Genomic DNA, 21,331 nt, shown 5'->3' with positions numbered 1-21,331 from the left:
AGTATTTAAAACCCAAGCCAGAGCACCATCCAATGGCTTCCCGTTCCACTGAGAATAAAATCCAGTCCTCACCACCATTGCTCCCACCGGTGTTCTCCTGTCTCATTATGTTCCAGCCACATTCCTTGGGCCCCCAGCCTCGTTCCCACCTCAAGACCTTTGTACTTGCAGCTCCTCTGCCTTGACTGCTATTCCCTAAATCTTTGCATGGCTATACAGATCTCAGATCAAAGGTCTGAGAGGCCTTTCCTGACTACTAAAGTAGCAACCTCCCCAGTCACTTTCTATCATGTCCTGTTATTTTCTTCATCCCACTTGTCACTATCTGATATGATTATTTATTTGATTAGTTTTCACTTGTCTGTCTCTCCTCAGTAGAATGTAACCCCCATGAAAGCAGGGTCTTGACTGTCTGGTTTGCCACTATAGCCACAGAATCTAGGACAAGGAATACCTGGTGATGAATGAGTACCTTCCTGGTAGGTCAGTAGCTACCTTGGTGATACACCTTCCTGGTAGGTCAGTAGCTACCTTGGTGAGATATATATATATATATATGACACCATATTTTTTAAACCAAAAATAAAGGTACTGGGCTTGATGAGGCATTTTCCCTAAAATATGAATGTATGTAAATGAAAATACACAGCATCTACATTTAATAAGGAGTTCACTTGAAAAAAACTAAAATTGCATAGAACTGGGACTATCTTGGAGCCTCTGAGACATAAAATTATCAGATACATGAAATTCAATTTTTTTCATTGTTTAATAAACATTTCTGATGACTCATGCCTTGAGCACTAAAGCATTTAGTTGTCAACGATCATCAATAAGAGGAGTGCTCACCAGGGAAGAATGGGATTGCTGAGTGAGAGTCTGGGTGCACAGGTGGGTCTATGTGTTCACGCATGTGCAAAAGCACCTCCAGCTCAGAATTCATAACTGACAGCTCTTAAAGCCAGAGTGGCCTTGGTTTACATTTGTTACTATTCTCTGGGGAAGTATGTCTCTAACAATAATGTGAGTGTCAAAAGCCTAACTTTAATGTGTATGTCAAATGCCTCGGGATCTTATTAAAATGCAGATTCTGATTCTGAGGTGGGGCCTGAGATTTCCCCATATTTCTAATAAGTTCTCACTCAGGTGACGGCTTCTGGCCAGAGGATCATACGTTGAGAAGCAAATTTCTAGTACTACAAAATTACCATCTACCATAATCTAGAGGAAAGACACCTCTAGATTAGCTCAGAAAGGAAGTGGTAACCATAGAAGACTTAGTTCCCAAGAGACAAAAATATAGAGAACCCAATTAAAGAAAAGCAGAAAGGAACTTCTCTGGAAAGAGATGACTGGGCTTTCTTAAATTCATATAAGCCAAATTTGTAAGGACTTAAGATAGACTCACTCCTAAGTGCTGATTTGTGTTCAGATCTGGGAAACTGTTTAACTCTGGTATGAGAATCTGAAACATATATTCCTTTCAAGTTCCTTTACAAGTTTGATATTTACAACTCTTTGAGCATGAGAAAGAAGAAAGCTTTGTCAACTCTCTGTAGCAACAGAACTAATGTGGACCAATTTCCCCCATTTCCCCATCTTGCCTATTATAAAACTAGTTATTTTTCTCTCGTTTGTCCGTTAAAAGCTTCCCCTCCTTACCACCAACTCCTGCCCCAACCTCTGGCCCAGTGGGTAACATACCCAGTGTGACCTTACTTCCTGTTTTTCCCCCACTAGTCTGTCACCCCATGAATGGGCAGGGCCACCTGGAACTCTCACCCCACCGAAGCCCCCAGCCTCAACTGGGTGCTCTGGCAGCCTTAACAGAACTCTCACTGCCCTCATCATTCCTCATAGTTGTTTTTGTTTTGTTTTGTTTTGTTTGCTTGTTTGTTTTGCGGTAGGCGGGCCTCTCACTGTTGTGGCCTCTCCTGTTGCGGAAGCTCAGCGGCCATGGCTCACGGGCCCAGCCGCTCCGCGGCATGTGGGATCTTCCCGGACCGGGGCACGAACCTGTGTCCCCTGCATCGGCAGGCGGACTCTCAACCACTGTGCCACCAGGGAAGCCCACCTCACAGTTGTTAATGTGCATATCTCCCTGGACACCTGGGGTGAGCGTGAGGTCACTCAAAAGGCAGGATTTGGGCATTCCTGTGTCTTTTGGCAACCTTCTAGCAATAATGAGTGGCCATGATCTGTCACCATCAACAGTGACCCTCTTCCTGGTGCACAAAAATGGCAAAAAAGCAAACCTGGCCTTCTCTTTCCAGTTTTTTGTATTCCTTAAGAAGTTGCTCCACACGCATCGCACTGTCTCCGATGTCTGTAAACTCTGCTTGCTCTGCCAACACGTTGTCCAGGGCAAGCTTAACCTAAAAGACACATTAGAAAAGCCCAGACATAAGCCAATGGACACCCATCTGGAGGTATAGGTTTGTTATACTCTAGACAACTTGAAAATCCAAAAAGGATTCAGGACATATGTGTATCTATATAGATTTTTTTTTCCTACAGATCATCAGCTTTCAGATTAAGCTGAGGGTGCTGAGACACGTGTGAACGGAATATTAAAGCTACACTGAATCAAAAAGGAAGGTAAACCATCACTGAAATACCATGTATGCCAACAGGAAAATGGGATTCTAGTACATTGCTAACCCACTGAAAAGGTGAGAAGAGGAATCAAAGATATAAGGAGGGGACTGGATTGGGGAGGGGAGGGAAGCCCGATGCCCAGAGTTCAAGGGCAAAGAGAGAACCAGAAGTCACTGAAACATAACGGAAGTTTTATTAAACAAGAAAATAATACCTCACAAAAATTGTGTTCAAAGTGCTGTAGTTGTAGGCATTGATTAAGCTTCAAGTGATGCTCAGACCAGAAGTGACTAAAGGCTTTTTCTGTTTCATTCAACTGAACTAATAACCTGTCAAGAAAGAACAAGAAAGGACATGCAGTCAGCATTCATTTCCACAGGCTCATGGAGATAACACCCGTGTTTTTAGTCAGTGTTATTAATTGTGATAATCTCCTTATTATGAAGTCTGTGTCACCTATGACATTCTCCTAGTTCAGCTGGTTTCCACATTTCCCATTTTTTAATCAGGACACCCTCAGGACTAGGCAGAAACTTCACTTCAGATGCAGCTGCTATGCTTTAAAATGTACCCCAGGTAACATAACCTTTCTCTCTATTTCTTTCCACCTAAGAAGACAGGTGTGCAAAGCACAGCACCCAACCAAACTGTTATTTGGCAATGAAGCTCAGTAAATACTACCATCTTCTTTGACATCCTGGGATGAAAGCAGATCATAGGAAGAGGGAATGGCATTCTCATAAAAAAGATCTCTGTAAATGGATGCCAGAAGGATACCATGGTTTTTCCTTTGTTGTCTCAAATATTCTTCTTTCGTGACCCCACCAAGACCCATAAGCAGCTGTTCCAATCTGTTCTTGGTTGTTTCAGATCATCTGGCTCTATGTATTCTCTTCTGAAAAAGCAGATTCCACCCATCTCACTCACCTTTCCATGGTAGCTACATTCTCAGCTTCATTGAGACTAAGTTTGCTGGTGGGACTTTTGGTTGCTTGTTCTTGAATACATGACAGCAATGTGGTCCCTTGCTTTCCGAGTAATTTTAGCTCATCCTAGAGAAAGGAAAATACAGTCTCTCTTAGAAGGAATTAAAAGCAAATTCTAGGTAGATTTGAGGTGAGGAAAATGGTAGCTCGGTATATTTTTATTATATAGCAAATTAAATGCTAAAGAAGTCAAGCTATAGCTTTTTAAATTGATTAACTTATTCCTAAATAGGTAATACATACACAATACAAAATTCAAAATATACAAAAGGGTACATATTGATAACATCAAATCTGTGTCCACAGCCCATTCACTTTCCCATTCCAAAAGCAACAACTGTTAAGTTTTTGTGTATATCTAAAGTTGTTGTAAATTAAAAACAATTAGTTAATAAAATCTGGTTTTAATCCAAGATAGTGACCAGAAACAAGAAAATGACAGATATCAAATGTTAAGTGCTGGAAAACGCCATGCAATAATAATGTAATCATTGCTAGTTGACCATAAAAAAAAAACTTCATCTGGTCTCATCAATAAACACCTGCCAGTCCTGCCCCCAGAGTGTGGCCTTGTTCAGTTATCAAAGCTCAGCAGAGATGGGTAGCAATTCAGTTTGACAGGGAAAGATTCATATTTCCAAGGCAATTCTATTCTCCTCTTTTTACATAGGGACTTAGGGCATTGCAACTGGGGAAGATGTCAGCCTATCTCTTTCCAAATCCAGTGGCTCTAGCCCTCTACTCACATAATACAGGTGGTCTCTCAATGCTGAGCATTAAGCATAAGGTTAGCCAAAAGGGGTGGAGCCTGGCCTAGAAGTTTGCTGCTGAGAGCTTTGGGTTTTGTTCCTGGGTCACTCAGGATGCTCGTTTGGTATGCCCTGAAGGTAAGAATAGGCCCATAGTTACAAAACAATCTCCTCGATGCACATGAACACTACATCTCTTCCTCCAGGCCCAGCCATCTCCAGCCTCACTGATGCAGAACTCATTCCCTGTGGGAGGAGTTTGATACTCTCCACTCCAGTCACACAGAAATCCAGGCCCTCTCAACCTTATGCCTTCGTTCCTCGTCTCCCATCCCACTCCAGTATTCACCCCTTTGAAGGCTTCCATTACCTATACCCAGCCTCAAACTTGTCCCAAGATCTGGCTGATGATAGATTTGACTCCTCTGATCAAAATTCTTTGGACAGCCCCTGTGGCTCTCTCCTCTCCAGGTAATGCCCCAAGTCGGCCACTTGACTGGTATTCCTGCCTGGTAACTGGACATATCCCTTCTTCTCCACTCTCAGGTATCAGCCCTCATTTCTTATCTCATCAGTGCTCATTAAATATTTGTAGGTTGGATGAATTAAAAATGGTCTAAAAGAAATTACATTGCAGATGGATAAAGACAAATAAGATACGGTGGGGGAGAAAAAAGCACTCATTAGTAAGTGCTCTTAGCTTTTCCCTCCTCCTCCTCCCCATGAAAAAGGGCCTTGGCTTTTCTACTCAGTTTCTTAACTGTTTCTAAGCTTCCGGCATTCCAGCAGTATTGTGGCATTAGCCATTATCTGATTTATATATATTTATACACACACTCACACACACACAGGATGTGCAATACAGAATTGGGAGGAAAGATGGAGGGACCAAAGAAGAAGAAGCATATTGCTAGGGCAAGAAGGAGACATTAGAAGGGGAAACTTGGAAGAGAGATACAGCCAAAAAGCTGCAGAATGTGAGGAAAGTATATGAGAGTGAAAAGATGAATCTTAGTAAGTGATGTCATACACTGTGTATTTCCTTTACATGGTTAAAAATACAAGGAAAGGGACTTCCCTGGTGGCCCAGAGGTTAAGACTCCGTGCTCCCAATGCAGGGGGCACAGGTTCGATCCCTGGCTGGGGAACTAAGATACTGCATGCTGCACAGCACGGCCAAAAATAAATTTTAAAAAATACAAGGAAAAATTGTAACCTGGTTACACTTTGGGACCAGACCACATGGTCAGCTTCAGTAGGGTTACCAAAATCTGCCATAAACACGGAGGGAAAGAATAAGGAACTATGGTACTTGGACAGCATAAAGGTAAGTTGCCCAACCCCAAAATGGAGTTTGTGAAATGCTGAAACAGTCCTGAGGCCAACTGTGGTCCAGGTGTTAACCCTTTAGTGGGTTAAAGGGTTGCCAGAATCACGAGGAGGTCTTGTGGGTCCTAGGAAATGGGCCAGGGAGGTAGAATGAAGCTCTCAAGGGATATAAATCTTTAATTCTTTTAACAACTGGTAGGGCTGTCCGAGTGTGTACTCAACATGGTTCCATCATTATGGAAACAAGCAGTTGGTCAGAAGAAGACCTACTTAGCAAGGCACTGGGGACTACTTCACTGTCAAAAGAATTTATTTTTTTCTGAGAGGAATTCTTTTCTGTGACAAGGGTAAGCATGAATGTAGACACATATTCATTCATTTAAAATGTATTTACTATAAGGAACTATTTTTACATGCCAGGCCCTGTGCTTGGTTGTGTCATGGGCTGGGTGTGGAGGTAAGGCAGGAAGTAAAACAATCAGTCAGAGCCTAGAGAATACATGAATGCTTTATACTCCTTATTCCACTTTTAATACTTACCCTCTATCTGCCATTAAAAGTTAGCTCTACTATCTTGTGTTGTTTATAATGTTGACTAATGAATTCCAGAATCTGGCCTTTAACATGCAAATCTTCACAATTCAGAGAAAAAAGTCCTTGAAAGAGATGAGACATCCCCCTTCCTCAGTAACTGCTGAGAGAGATCTCCCTGTGATATAAAACTAGATTAAAAACCCTGATTATTAGGGTATTAACATCAAAATACCCTATGGCATTTTGTATCTATTGAAATACCTATTGGATGCATAAGAATTCCAATTCTGTCTTCCTGTGCAAAAATGAGACCTCTCTGCCTACCTCTTTCTAACTTATGTAGAGTTACTGCAAGTAGAGTTTGAACAAAGGGTCTTTAAAAACTCTTAAAACTATAAAATTATTGCTAGGGCCTATGAAAATACCTTGTAATTTTTTTTTTAAAGCAAAAAATTTTTAAAAACCTTTTTCTTTTTAAAACATTTTTTAAATTTATTTTTTGGCTGCGTTGGGTCTTTGTTGCTGCACACAGGCTTTCTCTAGTTTTGGTGAGCAGGGGCTACTCTTCATTGCAGTGCACGGCCTCCTCATTGCGGTAGCTTCTCTTGTTGCGGTGCATGGGCTCTACGTGTGCGGGCTCCAGTAGTTGAGGCACGTGGGCTCAGTAGTTGTGGCTTGCGGGCTCTAGAGCGCTGGCTCAGTAGTTGTGGCACACGGGCTTAGTTGCTCCACGGCATGTGGGATCTTCCTGGACCAGGGATCAAACCGGTGTCCCCTGCATTGACAGGTGGATTCTTAACCACTGCATCACCAGGGAAGTCCCATAACTTGTAATTCTGAATGATTACCTTCTTGATTATTTGTTACCGTGGTAGTATTGATGGAATTGTCCTCTCTGAAAACAAAACTGAATGAATACTGAATGGAACAAATACTGAATACTAAATAGTATTCATATTTGTAAAGATTGATCTGTCACATAACTGAAGGACCACTGGCACTTTCCTCTCCTCCAGCATGATGAGAAAAAAGGCCTACGGCTCTTTTAGCTTTCTTATTTTAACAACAACAAAAAATGGGAGTCTTATCCTACTTAAATGAACACATGGTACAGTGTCTTAGTTGACTAAAGCATGTGAGAGCCAAAGGCCAAGGCCCCATGTTTCTGGTTGAAATAAGACTAACAGAGAAGTGAGAATCACCCTCTTTGAGATGCAAGAGGGAGACTGCCTGCTTCTGTGAGCTGCCTCCAAAACCAGCAAGGAAAAAGACAATAGGGAGAGCTGTTTTGCTGAGAAAGAATTCTGCAAGGCCATCAAAAACAGGGTAAGAAAGTACATATCTATATAGGGTTGGTGGTTATTTATTTTTGTCTTAGGGCCCAAAAATCTTTCTTTTTTTAAATAGAAATATAGTTCATATATCATAAAATTCAACATTTTAAAGTGTATAATTCCATGTTTTTTTTTCCAGAACATTTTCATCACCCCCCAGAAAGAAATCCCATACCTATAAGCAGGCATTCTCCATTTCCCCCTCTTCTGAGCTCCCAGGAACCACTAATCTACCTGCCTTCTCTGTGGATTTACCTATTCTGGATATTTCATATAAATGGAATCATACAATATGTGGCTTTTCTGTGTTTGCTCCTTTCACTCTGTATAAGGCTTTCAAGGTTCATACATATTGTAGCATGCATCAGTACTTCATTCCTTTCAATGGCTGAATAATATTCCATTGTATGGATATATCACATTTTACTTATCCATTCCTTCATCGGTTGATGGATATATGGGCTGTTTCCACTTTTTGGATGTTATGAATAATGCTGCTATGAACATTCATGTATAACCTTTTGTGTGAAACGTTTTCTTTTCTTTCTTTTTATTGGAGTATAATTGCTTTACAATGTTGTGTTAGTTTCTGCTGTACAATGAAGTAAATCTGCTATATGTATACCTATATCTCCTCCCTCCCACACCCCGCATCCCACCCATCTAGGTCGCCACAGAGCACAGAGCTGAGCTTCCTGTGCTTTACAGCATGTTCCCGCTACCTATCTATTTTATATTTGGTAGTGTATATATGTCAATCTTAATTTCCCAATTCGTCCCCCCCTCCCCTTCGCCCCATGCCCACATGTCCGTTCTCTACATCAACATCTCTATTCCTGCCCTGTAAACAGGTTCATCTGTACCACTTTTCTAGATTCCACATATATGCGTTAATATACGATATTTCTTTTTCTCTTTCTGGCTTACTTCACTCTGTATGACAGACTCTGGGTCCATCCACATCTCTACAAATGACCCAATTTCGTTCTTTTTTATGGCTGAGTAATATTCCATTGTATATATGTACCACATCTTCTTTATCCATTCAACTGTTGTTGGACTTTTATGTTGTTTGCATGTCCTGGCTATTGTAAATAGTGCTGCAATGAACATTGTGGTACATGTGTCCTTTTGAATTATGGTTTTCTCAGGGTATATGCCCAGTAGTGGGATTGCTGGGTCATATGGTAGTTCTATTTTTAGTTTTCTAAGGAACCTCCATACTGTTCTCCATAGTGGCTGTATCAATTTACATTCCCACCAACAGTGCAAACGGATTCCCTTTTCTCCACACCCTCTCCAGCATTTATTGTTTCTAGATTTTTTGATGATGGCAGTTCTGACCAGTGTGAGGGGATACCTCATTGTTGTTTTGATTGCATTTCTCTAATGATTAGTGATGTTGAGCATCTTTTCATGTGTTTGTTGGCCATCTGTATGTCTTCTTTGGAGAAATATCTATTTAGGTCTTGGGCCCATTTTTGGATTCGGTTGTTTGTTTTTTTGATATTGAGCTCCATGAGCTACTTGTATATTTTGGAGATTAATCCTTTGTTGGTTGCTTCATTTGCAAATATTTTCTCCCATTCTGAGGGCTGTCTTTTCATCTTGTTTATGGCTTCCTTTGCTGTGAAAAACGTTTTGAGTTTAATTGGGTCCCATTTGTTTATTTTTGTTTTTATTTCCATTACTCTAGGAGGTGGCTTAAAAAGGATCTTGCTGTGATTTTTGTCAAAGAGTGTTCTGTGATTTATGTCATAGAGTGTTCTGCCTACGTTTTCCTCTAAGAGTTTTATAGTGTCTAGCCTTACATTTAGGTCTTTAATCCATTTTGAGTTTATTTTTGTGTATGGTTACTTTAGGAAGTGTTCTAATTTCATTCTTTTACATGTAGCTGTCCAGTTTTCCCAGCACCACTTATTGAAGAGGCTGTCTTTTCTCCACTGTATATTCTTGCCTCCTTTGTCAAAGATAAGGTGACCATACGTGCGTGGGTTTACTTCTGGGCATTCTGTCCTGTACCGTTGATCTATATTTCTGTTTTTGTGCCAGTACCATACTGTCTTGATTACTGTAGATTTGTAGTATAGTCTGAAGCCAGGGAGCCTGATTCCTCCAGCTCCATTTTTCTTTTGCAAGATTGCTTTGGCTATTCGGAGTCTTTTGTGTTTCCATACAAATTGTAAACTTTTTTGTTCTAATTCTGTGAAGAATGCCATATCTAATTTGATAGGGATTACAATGAATCTGTAGATTGCTTTGGGTAGTACAGTCATTTTCACAATGTTGATTCTTCCAATCCAAGAACACGGTATATTTCTCCATCTGTTTATGTCATCTTTGATTTCTTTCATCAGCGTTTTATAGTTTTCTGAGTACAGGTCTTTTGCCTCCTTAGGTAGGTATATTCCTTAGGTATTTTATTCTTTTTGTTGCAATGGTAAATGGGAGTGTTTCCTTAATTTCTCTTTCTGATTTTTCATTGTTACTGTATAGGAATGCCAGAGATTTCTGTGCATTAATTTTGTATCCTGCAACCTTACCAAATTTATTGATTAGTTCTAGTAGTTTTCTGGTGACATCTTTAAGATTTTCTATGTATAGTATCATGTCACCTGCAAACAGTGACAGTTTTAATTCTTTTTTTCCAACTTGTATTCCTTTTATTTCTTTTTCTTCTGATTGCCGTGGCTAGGACTTCCAAAACTATGTTGAATAACAGTGGCAAGAGTGGACATCCTTGTCTTATTCCTGATCTTAGTGGAAATGCTTTCAGTTTTTTACCACTGAGAATGATGTTTGCTGTGGGTTTGTCATATATGGCCTTTCTTATGTTGAGGTAGGTTCCCTCTATGCCCATTTTCTGGAGAGTTTTTATCATAAATGGGTGTTGAATTTTGTCAGAAGCTTTTTCTCCAACTATTGAGATGATCATATGGTTTTTATTCCTTAATTTGTTAATATGGTGTATCACATTGATTGATTTGCATATACTGAAGAATCCTTGCATTCCTGGGATAAATCCCACTTGATCATGGTGTATGATCCTTTTAATGTGCTGTTGGATTCTGTTTGCTAGTATTTTGTTGTGGGTTTTTGCATCTATGTTCATCAGTGATAGTGGTTTTGTAGTTTTCTTTCTTTGTGATATCTTTGTCTGGTTTTGGTATCAGGGTGATGGTGGCCTCATAGAACAGATTTGGGAGGGTTCCTCCCTCTGCAATTATTTGCAAGAGTTTGAGAAGGACAGGTGTTAGCTCTTCTCTGAATGTTTGATAGAATTCGCCTGTGAAGCCACCTGGTCCTGGACTTTTGTTTGGTGGAAGATTTTTTTTTTTTTTTTTTTTTTTTATTTATTTATTTATTTATTTATTTTTTGCGGTATGTGGGCCTCTCACTGTTGTGGCCTCTCCCGTTGTGGAGCACAGGCTCCGGACGCACAGGCCCAGCGGCCATGGCTCACGGGCCCAGCCGCTCCGCGGCATGTGGGATCCTCCCGGACCGGGGCACGAACCCGCGTCCCCTGCATCGGCAGGCGGACTCTCAACCACTGCGCCACCAGGGAAGCCCTGGTGGAAGATTTTTAATTACAGCTTCAATTTCATTACTTATGATGGGTTTGTTTATAGTTCCTAATTCTTCCTGGTTCAGTCTTGGAAAATTGTACCTTTCCAAGAATTTGTCCATTTCTTCAAGGTTGTCCATTTTATTGGCATATAGTTATTTGTAGTAGTCTTTTATAATTCTTTTATTCCTGTTTTATCAGTTGTGATTTCTCCTTTTTCATTTCTAATTTTATTGATTTGTGTCCTCTCCCTTTTTTTCTCGATGAGTCTGGCTAAAGGTTTATCAATTTCGTTTATCTTCTCAAAAAACCAACTTTTAGTTTTATTGATCTTTGCTATTGTTTTCTTTGTTTCTATTTCATTTATTTCTGCTCTGATCTTTATGATTTCTTTCCTTCTACTGACTTTGGGTTTTCTTTGCTCTTCTTTCTCTAGTTGTTTTATAAGTGTAGGATTAGGTTGTTTATTTGAGATTTTTCTTGTTTCTTGAGGTGAGATTGTATTGCTGTAAACTTCCCTCTTAGAAACGCTTTTGCTGAGTCCCATAGGTTTGGGGTCATAGTATTTTCGTTGTCATTTGTTTCTATGTATTTTTTAATTTCCTCTTTGACTTCTTCAGTGACCTCTTGGTTATTCAGTAGTGCACTGTTTTGCCTCCATGTATTTGTGTTTTTTACAGTTTTTTTTTCCTGTAACTGATTTCTAATCTCATAGCGTTATGGTCAGAAAAGATGCTTGATATGATTTCAATTTTCTTAAATTTTCTGAGGCTTGATTTGTTACCCAAGATGTGAGAATGTTCCTTGTGCACTTGAGAAGAAAGTGTGTTCTGCCACTTTTGGGTGGAATGTCCTATAAATATCAATTAAGTCTATCTGATCTATTGTGTCATTTAAAGCTTGTGTTTCCTTATTTATTTTCTGTTTGGATGATCTGTCCATTGGTGTAAGTGGGGTGTTAAAGTCCCCTACTATGATTGTGTTACTGTCAATTTCCCCTTTTTTGATGGTAAACATTTGCCTTATGTATTGAGGTGCTCTTATGTTGGGTGCATAAATATTTATAATTATTATATCTTCTTCTTGGATTGATCCCTTGATCATTATGTCGTGTCCTTCCTTATCTCTTGTAACAGTCTTTTTTTTAAAGTCTATTTTATCTGATACAAGTATTGCTACTCCAGCTTTCTTTTGATTTCCTTTTGCATGGAGTATCTTTTTCCATCCCTTCACTTTCAGTCTGTATGTGTCCCTTGGTCAAAAGTGGGTCTCTACAAGAGACAGCATATATACAGGTCTTGCTTCTGTATCCATTCAGCCAGTGTGTGTCTTTTGGTTGGAGCATTTAATCCATTTACATTCAAGGTTATTATTGATATGTATGTTCCTATTACCATTTTCTTAATTGTTTTGGGTTTGCTTTTGTGGGTCTTTTTCTTCTCTTGTGTTTCCCGCCTAAAGAAGTTCCTTTAGCATTTGTTGTAAAGTTAGTTTGGTGGTGCTGAATTCTCTTAGCTTTTGCTTGTCTGTAAAGCTTTTGATTTCTCCACCAAATCTGAATGGGATCCTTGCTGGGTAGAGTAATCTTGGTTATGGGTTTTTCTACTTCATCACTTTAAGTATATCCTGACACTCCCTTCTGGCCTGCAGAGTTTCTGCTGAAAAATCAGCTGATAACCTTATGGGGATTCCTTTGTATGTTATTTTTTGCTTTTCCCTTGCTACTTTTAGTATTTTTTCTTTGAATTTAATTTTTGTTAGTTTGATTAATATGTCTTGGTGTGTTTCTCCTAGGTTTTATCCTGTATGGGACTGGTTGATTGCAGAGGCAACTATGTGCTTATGTGAACCTAAAATAAGGGCTCTCAAAGATCCCCTAGAGAAAGGAAGTCAAGAAATCAAACCAATCTCTTAATGCTGTGCTGTTCAGACAAAAACTCGCTGGGCTGGGAGGAAGTCTTAAATCATACACTGTAACTTGTATAGATATTTAAATAGATTTAAAAGTTCACTGTTCTGAGGATGAATCTTACACTATTTTTTCACTTGGAAAAGACGCTTTCCAAATAAAAAAAAATTATTCAACTAGTTATAGAAACTTTGGTTTTAAAAGATAGGAAAATGCTCAAATAAAAATAAAAATAAAATTATGTAAAATAATCACAAAAACTACTAAGTTATTCACAAAAGTTTAAATAGTATTCCTTTTTTGTAATATAAACTCTTTCTCTCTCTAAAGCTTTTTTGGATGGGAAAAAGGAAAAATCTAAACCTAGTTTAATGATTTTGGAATTTTTGCTTCTAATTTATAAGATATGAAACAAAGAAGTCAAATTTGACTTACACACATAGTGTTTTAATTCCAAGAACAGCTGGCCACCATGAACCAGAAAATGACCTTATCCATCTTGGAGACTGGTTCTTTCCTTCCCTTTCCCTTTGTGGAACTCTTGGTCTGTGTAGAGATGACAGAACACCCACTCATCTGCCTTCCCTGGGAACCCTCACTGCACATACAGCAGGATCTGACTGGCTGGTTTCACCCCTCAGATATGTGTCCTCATCTAAAATCCAATTTGTTTTCACCTTTTCCCCAGGGGCCCCATGATTGGCCACACTGTCATCTTGCTGATTCTGCTCTGCAACCTCTCCCAACTCTTCTTGGAATGAGGCACAGAACACAATTGCTCATGAGCCCAGGCTGAAGCTCTGATGCTCAACATCACAGCTATATACTAACTGACTGCTCTGTAGGCTCCTGTGGTCTGTGACCTGTGGGCGTGGATCACCAACCCTTTTCTAGCAGTCTTCACAGAGGCACACTCGACCCAGCCTTCCACACCCCATGCCGTCTCTTCCAAGAAACATGGGAGGTGAACTTGGCCCATATGTTTGGCAAAGAAAATGGTCAAGTTTCTCAGTGGCATTTCCAGGGAAAATTCCAGGATGCTTTCAGGCTTCTACAGCTTCAAACCAGATCTTTTGGTTACTCAGAGTAATTTTGAGAATCCATTTTGAACTCTTTTTGGTAACCAAGACCCTTAAAGATAGAATTAAACAGTGCTCCCTGACACATGGAAGAATTAATTTGCCTCAACTACTAGACTCTGACTCCCCTAACTAAACTATGAGTTCCTTGAGTTTGCATTTTGTTTGTTTGTTTTCTTGGCATGTGGTGGTGGGTCGTCAATACATGCTGAATAAATAAAAAATCAATCACCTAGCAAAGCAAAGTTTTTGCAAATTTTGGGTCACAGATAAAAGAGTTCAGCTCTTCTTAAGCTCAACACAGTAAGTATACATGCAATGCTATGATGTATCAACCTTCAAATCCTTGAGTTGCTGCCCTGCTGAGTTCTGGTCTCCTGCGAAATAGACTTGGTCTGTTTCTGGAGACAGAAAGTGGCTGACACCCAGCCAGTAAGCCCTGAGAAGACTTCCCTTTACTGCATGGCCTAAAAGAAGCTGCCAAGCTGCCTTCCCAGCAGGTTCTGACATGTTTTTATGAATCCTTCAGTAGGTGCCTCTCCTTAAACCCAGTTCAGAGCACCTTTCATAGTTCTCTTTCTCATATTGGTTCCCAAAGAAAAAGACACATCCCTGAGAGAGTGAAGCAATAAATCAGCTTACTAGTCTGCCCCAAAACTTCACAACAGCCTCAGGAAAGCTTATGCTTCAAAAGCTGACTCCCATCTCTCCCTCCCTTCCTCCCTGCAATTTCAGCCCATCGTATCTTGTTCTGTCCTGAGAAGATCATAGGAGTGTGGACCTTAAAGCGATGTTCACACACCTTGTCCCACCAGCACAAAGCTGGAATGAGTTCCCTTTTAAAGGGCTGCTTCTCACAACCTGCAATCATTTCACATGTACTACCCAGCCATTAAGAGATTTTCCTCTTTACACACTGCCTATCTAGAAGATTAAAGATGATTAGTGGCGGCCAAGTTACTGGAGAAGTGGGAAGAAGAGGGCCTAACTTTTAATTCTGCTCCCAGCACTCTCCAGGAAGCTGACCATCTGCCAGCACATAGGCTGGCCTCTGAGAGATTACTGACCACTCACCTGCAACTTGCCCTGCTGCCTTGTGTGGGACATGAGAAGGTCTTCAGAGGATGGTATGCTTCTGGGCAGTTCTGTTGTGGCTAGGCAGGCCCCAAAAGTCTGGAGCATCTGAGCAGTGCTCTTCAACGCCAGAGCAAAGTTTTCAATGGCCTGGAAGTTCAGACAATCATAACAGTGTGGAGGGATTAACATTCACCAATATGCTGTCTCAATAGGACAGGAGAACTATTTCCTGAGTATACAAAATAGGCCATGCATTGTACTTTGTGCTATACATCTGTCTATCATCTCAATAATCTAGAGTGGAAGGCATTTTATCTCCATTTTATAGAAGAGGGAACTGAAGCTCTAGCAGGTCAAGTAAATTGGCCAAGATCATATTACTAGGACAGTAAGGAAGGAAAGAAGGCAGGATTCAACCAATAGTTGTTCTATTTTTTCAGGAGTTTTCTGAGGATCAAAAGGAATGGCAAATTTGAAAGGATCTTGGGCACAGATGAGTACCTTACAAATGTAACAGTAAGAACTAAGAGAATCAGGTGTAAAGCCTGGAAATGTCATCCTAGAAAAAGGGGAAAGCCAAAGGTTTCCTGTGGCGAGTCCAATTAACAAAATAACTTGATTCCATGTGTCTGATTAGTGATTATTAGTAATTGGTGATTATTAGTAATCACTAATTGGAAATTGTACAGAGGACCTGCCCCTAATAGAGTGATTCAAAAAAGCTCGGCCTTAGTCTTGGCTCTGCCACTACTTGGCCATATGACCTTAGATAAATCACCTCTTTACTCTGTAAAGCCCACGAACCACAACTACTGAAGCCCGCATGCCTAGAGCCTGTGCTCTGCAACAAGAGAAGCCCGTGCACCGCAAGGAAGAGTAGCCCAAGTTCGCCGCAACTATCTCTGCCCACGCACGGCAACGAGGACCCAATGCAGCCAAAAATAATAAATAAATAAATAAAATAAATTTATAAACAAAACCAAAAAAACAAAACCAAAAGGAAAACATTACACTCTAAAACAGGGTGAATTCTCCTACTTAATCAAATGTAGTTGAGGTGTTTGTTCATCAGTAAATTCTTTTTAAAATAAATTTATTTATTTATTTATTTTTGGCTGCATTGGGTCTTCACTGCTGTGTACACGTTTTCTCTAGTTGCAAAGAGTGGGGGTACTCTTTGTTGCGGTGTGTGGGCTTCTCATTGCGGTGGCTTCTCTTGTTGCAGAGCACGGGCTCTAAGCACACAGGCTTCAGTAGTTGTGGCACACGGGCTTAGTTGCTCCACAGCATGTGGGATCTTCCCGGACTAGGGCTCGAACTCGTGTCCCCTGCATTGGCAGGCGGATTCTTAACCACTGTGGCACCAGGGAAGTCCTCATCAGTAAATGTTGAACAACATGTTTCCAAAGTGAGTAGATAGAGAGGTGTGCTGACACTGCAAGGTGTTTTCAGGATGGTGAAAGCAGCTTCTGATTTTGCATAGAAAACCTAATCTTCTCAAGGGTATGGGGCTAGGAGAGCAGGGAAAGGGGAATGACAACTTTATATAGACAAACATTATTTGCTGAGTTTCAATCTCACTTTTTCCTTAATGTTCCTGACCCTTCTAGTATAGCATAATAACCATCACTATGAGTAAGCAGGAAAAAGTAAAATACTATATTTCAGATGCTTTCATAGACATTATATCACTTATTCTGCATATCAAACCTTCAGGTAGCTTTTGTTAGTCCAAGGTTTCCTACCATTGGCACTACTGATATGTTGGTCCAAATAATTCTTTATTGTGGGGGGCTGTCTAGTGTATTATAAGATGTTTAGCAGCATCCTTGGCTCCTACCCAGGATATGCCAGGAACACCCCTGTCCCCAAGTTATGACTATAAGAAACATCTATCTAAAGACATCAACAAATGTCCTCTGGGGGAAAAACTGCCCCAAGCTGAGAACCACTGTGTTAGTTGCAGGGGAGAAGACAAACTCAGAGAGGTTTAGTAACTCCCCTGAGCTCAAATAAGAAGCAATGGTGTCAACATTTAAATACATCTTCTTCTGACTTGGTGGGTTTCAATCTGTCTGTACACTAGAATCATCTGGGGAGTTTTGTGACCCACTAATGCCTGAGACCCATCCTAGATCAAGTAAATTAAATTCTCTGAAGTATAGCAGGGTATTCTGCAAACTCCCCAGGTGCACCCTAAATCAAGTCCCCCAAAATCCCCATACCAGAAAATGAGCCAAGACGAAGGTAATCAGCAAGAGAAGCCCTAGCTTTTATCCTTGCACCTCGTCTCTCCCCAAGCCTGTTGCTTAGAAAACCCAACCTTCCCGATGTTAGGCAGTCACGGGCAATGACTGCCCAACAGTTGATCTCTAGGTCTCCTGTCTCTAGAAAACCAGGAGGGACACTGAAAAGGGCACATAAATTGGTACTTACAGTTCGATGATTTATCCACTGACTGTGGTGATATTCCAAAGTTCCCCCTAAGTCCTCTGTCAGTTGGCTTTTGTCAATGTAGTCATGAAGGTCAGAAACAGAGTTTAACATAACGATCTAAAACAGAAAAAACCCAATATATTACTCACAGATAATTAAGTAGCTCATCTAGATTCTACAGTTATTTAATTTTTTTTTTTTTCGGTATGCGGGCTTCTCACTGTTGTGGCCCCTCCTGTTGCTGAGCGCAGGCTCCGGACGCGCAGGCTCAGCGGCCATGGCTCACGGGCCCAGCCGCTCCGCGGCATGTGGGATCCTCCCGGACCAGGGCACGAACCCACGTTCCCTGCATCAGCAGGCAGACTCTCAACCACTGCGCCACCAGGGAAGCCCTGTTATTTAATTTAAATTTTTATTTTATTTTATTTTTTGGCTGCGCCATGCAGCATGCAGGATCTTAGTTCCCCCAGGGACCGAACCCATGTCCCCTGTCTGCACAGGGGACATGGAAGCGAAGAGCCTCAACCACTGGACCACCACGGAAGTCCCTACTATTGTTTAAATAGTACTTCAACTTTGCCTAATCAGGCATTTATATCCAAAGATGGTTACTTCAACCAGTAAGTAACTCTTTCCATTTTCCCCCTTTGAGTGAGGAAAAGCAGTGTTGAACAGCCTGCAACAAAACAGTGACTTGAATCAGTGAGTTCAGTTCTAAGCTGCCTAGAAGTCAGGTCTTGCTTTAGGTAAATTTTTGTCAAAAGTTCCCAGGCTAAAGTATACCCTTCAGCCACCAAAAGCAAGCGCTGTACTGAGACCTAAAAATCTGCAATGAAAATTCCAATAAAGGGTGGGCTGGTGAATATCAAAATAAAATTAGAACACAAGGACCTATTGAGGAGTATGGACTGAGAAGATTCACTACACTGATGCCCCTTCTATGAGGGATGGTGATATGCCCCCAACTTATCTCATGTGGAGAAAGTTTGGAGGTGATTGCGAGTGGGTTTTCATAAATTAACAAGCCTGCTGATGAACAAATGCCCAGACATCTAGAGGAGGATGACATACTCCAATCTGTCCCTTTCTACCCCACTGCAGTGGTCCTGCCCAGGGAGCAGTCCCAGCTCTCTGTAGCAGGGACAATATCATACCCCTACTCACTCTCATCTCTGAAACACACCCCCCTTGTAGCCTTTAACTGATGATTTTATATTTCTTCAGTCATTGATTATTTTGACCTGTGAGTATAATAAACTTCTTCCTTCAAAGCCTCCCCCTCATTTCTTCCTGTGGCAGCACTGACTTTACCATGTCATATCCAACATGTACAATTCTTAGAACAGATTCTTGGTCAGAGGACATGAGGATATAGGCTTTTTTCTATTATTATATAGTATTAGTCAAGTGATAAATCCACTTTGGGATGAAAAGAATATGTTAGACCCCCAAAGTCTACAGGTAAAACAAAATTGACTGACTCATTCAACATATCTGTACTGAACTTCTAATAACTGCCAGGCTCTGAGGGATAAAAGTAAGCACAAAAACCCCTGTGTTCAAGGAACTTAAGTTTAGTGGGATTTGATTCTACATATCACTATGTTAACCTTGTCAGGCTCCATGTTCCATGCCTTTCTCCTTCACTTATGGAAAGGAGTTTGGGAATTTAAAAATTTATTTTTATAACATAAGAGAAAGGGAAAAAACAAACAAACAAACCTGAATCCATCTCTGTCTTTCCCTCCTAAAAATTTTTTTTTAATAAATGTATTTTATTTATTTTATTTTTGGCTGCATTGGGTCTTCATTGCTGCGGACGGGCTTTCTCTAGTTGTGGTGAGCGGGGGCTACTCTTTATTGTGGTGCACAGGCTTCTCATTGCGGTGGCTTCTCTTGTTGCAGAGCACGGGCTCTAGGCACGCGGGCTTCACTAGTTGTGGCTCGCGGGCTCTAGAGTGCAGGCTCAGTAGTTATGGCACACGGGCTTAGTTGCTCCATGGCATGTGGGATCTTCCCGGACCAGGGCTTGAACCTGTGTCCCCTGCATTGGCAGGCGGATTCTTAACCACTGTGCCACCAGGAAAGTCCCTTTACTCTTATTCTTGAAATTCTGTGAGTTGAAAATTATTTCCAACTCAACAAATAATAAAACCAAAAATATATTAGAAACTTTTCTATATCACTATAGATTTATCTTATTTTTTTCTGTTTTTCTATTCTCATCTGAGATATAATTTACATAAATAAAATGCACAGATTTTAAGGGTACAGTTCAATTCATTTTGACAAATGTATACATACATGTAACACTTTTTAACCAAGATATAGAACACTTCCTCAGAAAGTTCTCCTAGGCCTCCTTCTGGTCTCTACTATCTCCACCCCTAACAGCAGCCACTGTTTTAATTGTCTATCACCATAGCTTAGTTTTGCCTCTTCTTGAACTTTATATAAAAAGAATCACAGAATATATACACTTCAGTGTCTAGCTTCTTCCTTTCAAGAGAATATTTTTGAGATAAATCCATGTTGTTGCATGTTCAGTACTTCACTCCTTCTTTATTGCTTAATATTATTCCTTTACATGAATATGCCACAATTTCTTTATCTATTCATCTGTTATTGCAAATGTGTTTTCATTTCTCTTGGGTGGGTCATGGGGCAGGTATATTTTTAACTTTGTAAAAAACTGCCAACTGTTTCCACCGTGGTTGCACCACACATTACCACTTTTGATGGTTGCATAATATTTAACTGACTGGGTAGACCATAATTTATTTAACCAGCTCCCTGTTGTTGGGCATTACTTTTTTCCCAATCATTTACTATTACAAACAATTTGGTAATGAATATCAGTATATATGCAGCTTTGTGTATGTGCGTGAGGTACCTGCAGAATAACTCTTACAGGTAGGTCAGAGAGTATGTACATTTTAATTTTTGATAAATACCATCAATTAGTCTTTCATATTGGTCATTACCAACTTCATTCCTAACAACAAAGTATTCAAATGCTTGTTTGCCTCATATCTCTGCCAAAGTTAGAGATAAAAAAATTTTTTAACATCTTTATTGGAGTATAATTGCTTTACAATGGTGTGTTAGTTTCTGCATTATAACAAAGTGAATCAGTTATACATACACATATACATCCCCATAGCTCTTCCCTCTTGCATCCCCCTCCTGGCCACCCTCCCTATCCCACCTCTCTATGTGGTCACAAAGCACTGAGCTGATCTCCCTGTGCTATGCGAGTGCTTCCCACTAGCTATTTTACATTTGTTAGTGTATATATGTCCATGCCATTCTCTCACTTTGTTCCAGCTTACCCTTCCTCCTCCCCATATCCTCAAGTCCATTCTCTAGTAGGTTTGCATCTTTATTCCCATCTTGCGCCTAGGTTCTTCATAACCTTTTTTATTTTTTTCGATTCCATATATATGTGTTAGCATATGGTATTTGTTTTTCTCTTTCTGACTTACTTCACTCTGTATGACAGACTCTAGGTCCATCCACCTCACTACAAGTAACTCAATTTCATTTCTTTTTAAGGCTGAGTAATATTCCATTGTATATATGTGCCACATCTTTTTTACCCATTCATCTGTTGATGGACACTTAGGTTGCTTCCATGTCCTGGCTATTGTAAATAAAGCTGCAGTGAACATTGTGGCACATGACTCTTTTTGAATTATGGTTTTCTCAGGGTATATGGCCAGTAGTGGGATTGCT

General features: G+C 40.3%; 1 protein-coding gene across 1 annotated transcript in view; it reads right to left on the bottom strand.

The window, feature by feature from the left end:
• Window positions 1–21,331, bottom strand: part of MCF2L2 (MCF.2 cell line derived transforming sequence-like 2) — a gene marked incomplete at both ends in the record, with an annotated part of 227,958 nt that overhangs the window by 127,691 nt on the left and 78,936 nt on the right. Inside the window, 5 exons of the mRNA XM_079705223.1 lie at window positions 2,256–2,375; window positions 2,813–2,927; window positions 3,526–3,650; window positions 15,158–15,307; window positions 17,597–17,713. Of these exons, the coding sequence (XP_079561349.1) occupies window positions 2,256–2,375; window positions 2,813–2,927; window positions 3,526–3,650; window positions 15,158–15,307; window positions 17,597–17,713 (627 nt within the window). The remainder of the gene's footprint in view (window positions 1–2,255; window positions 2,376–2,812; window positions 2,928–3,525; window positions 3,651–15,157; window positions 15,308–17,596; window positions 17,714–21,331) is intronic.

The sequence above is a fragment of the Hyperoodon ampullatus genome (genome assembly GCF_949752795.1).
Source record: "Hyperoodon ampullatus genome assembly, chromosome: 5".
Classification (NCBI taxonomy): Eukaryota; Metazoa; Chordata; class Mammalia; order Artiodactyla; family Ziphiidae; genus Hyperoodon; species Hyperoodon ampullatus.
Note: the sequence above shows the minus strand (reverse complement) of the source record. Positions and strands in the feature narration are given on the sequence as shown.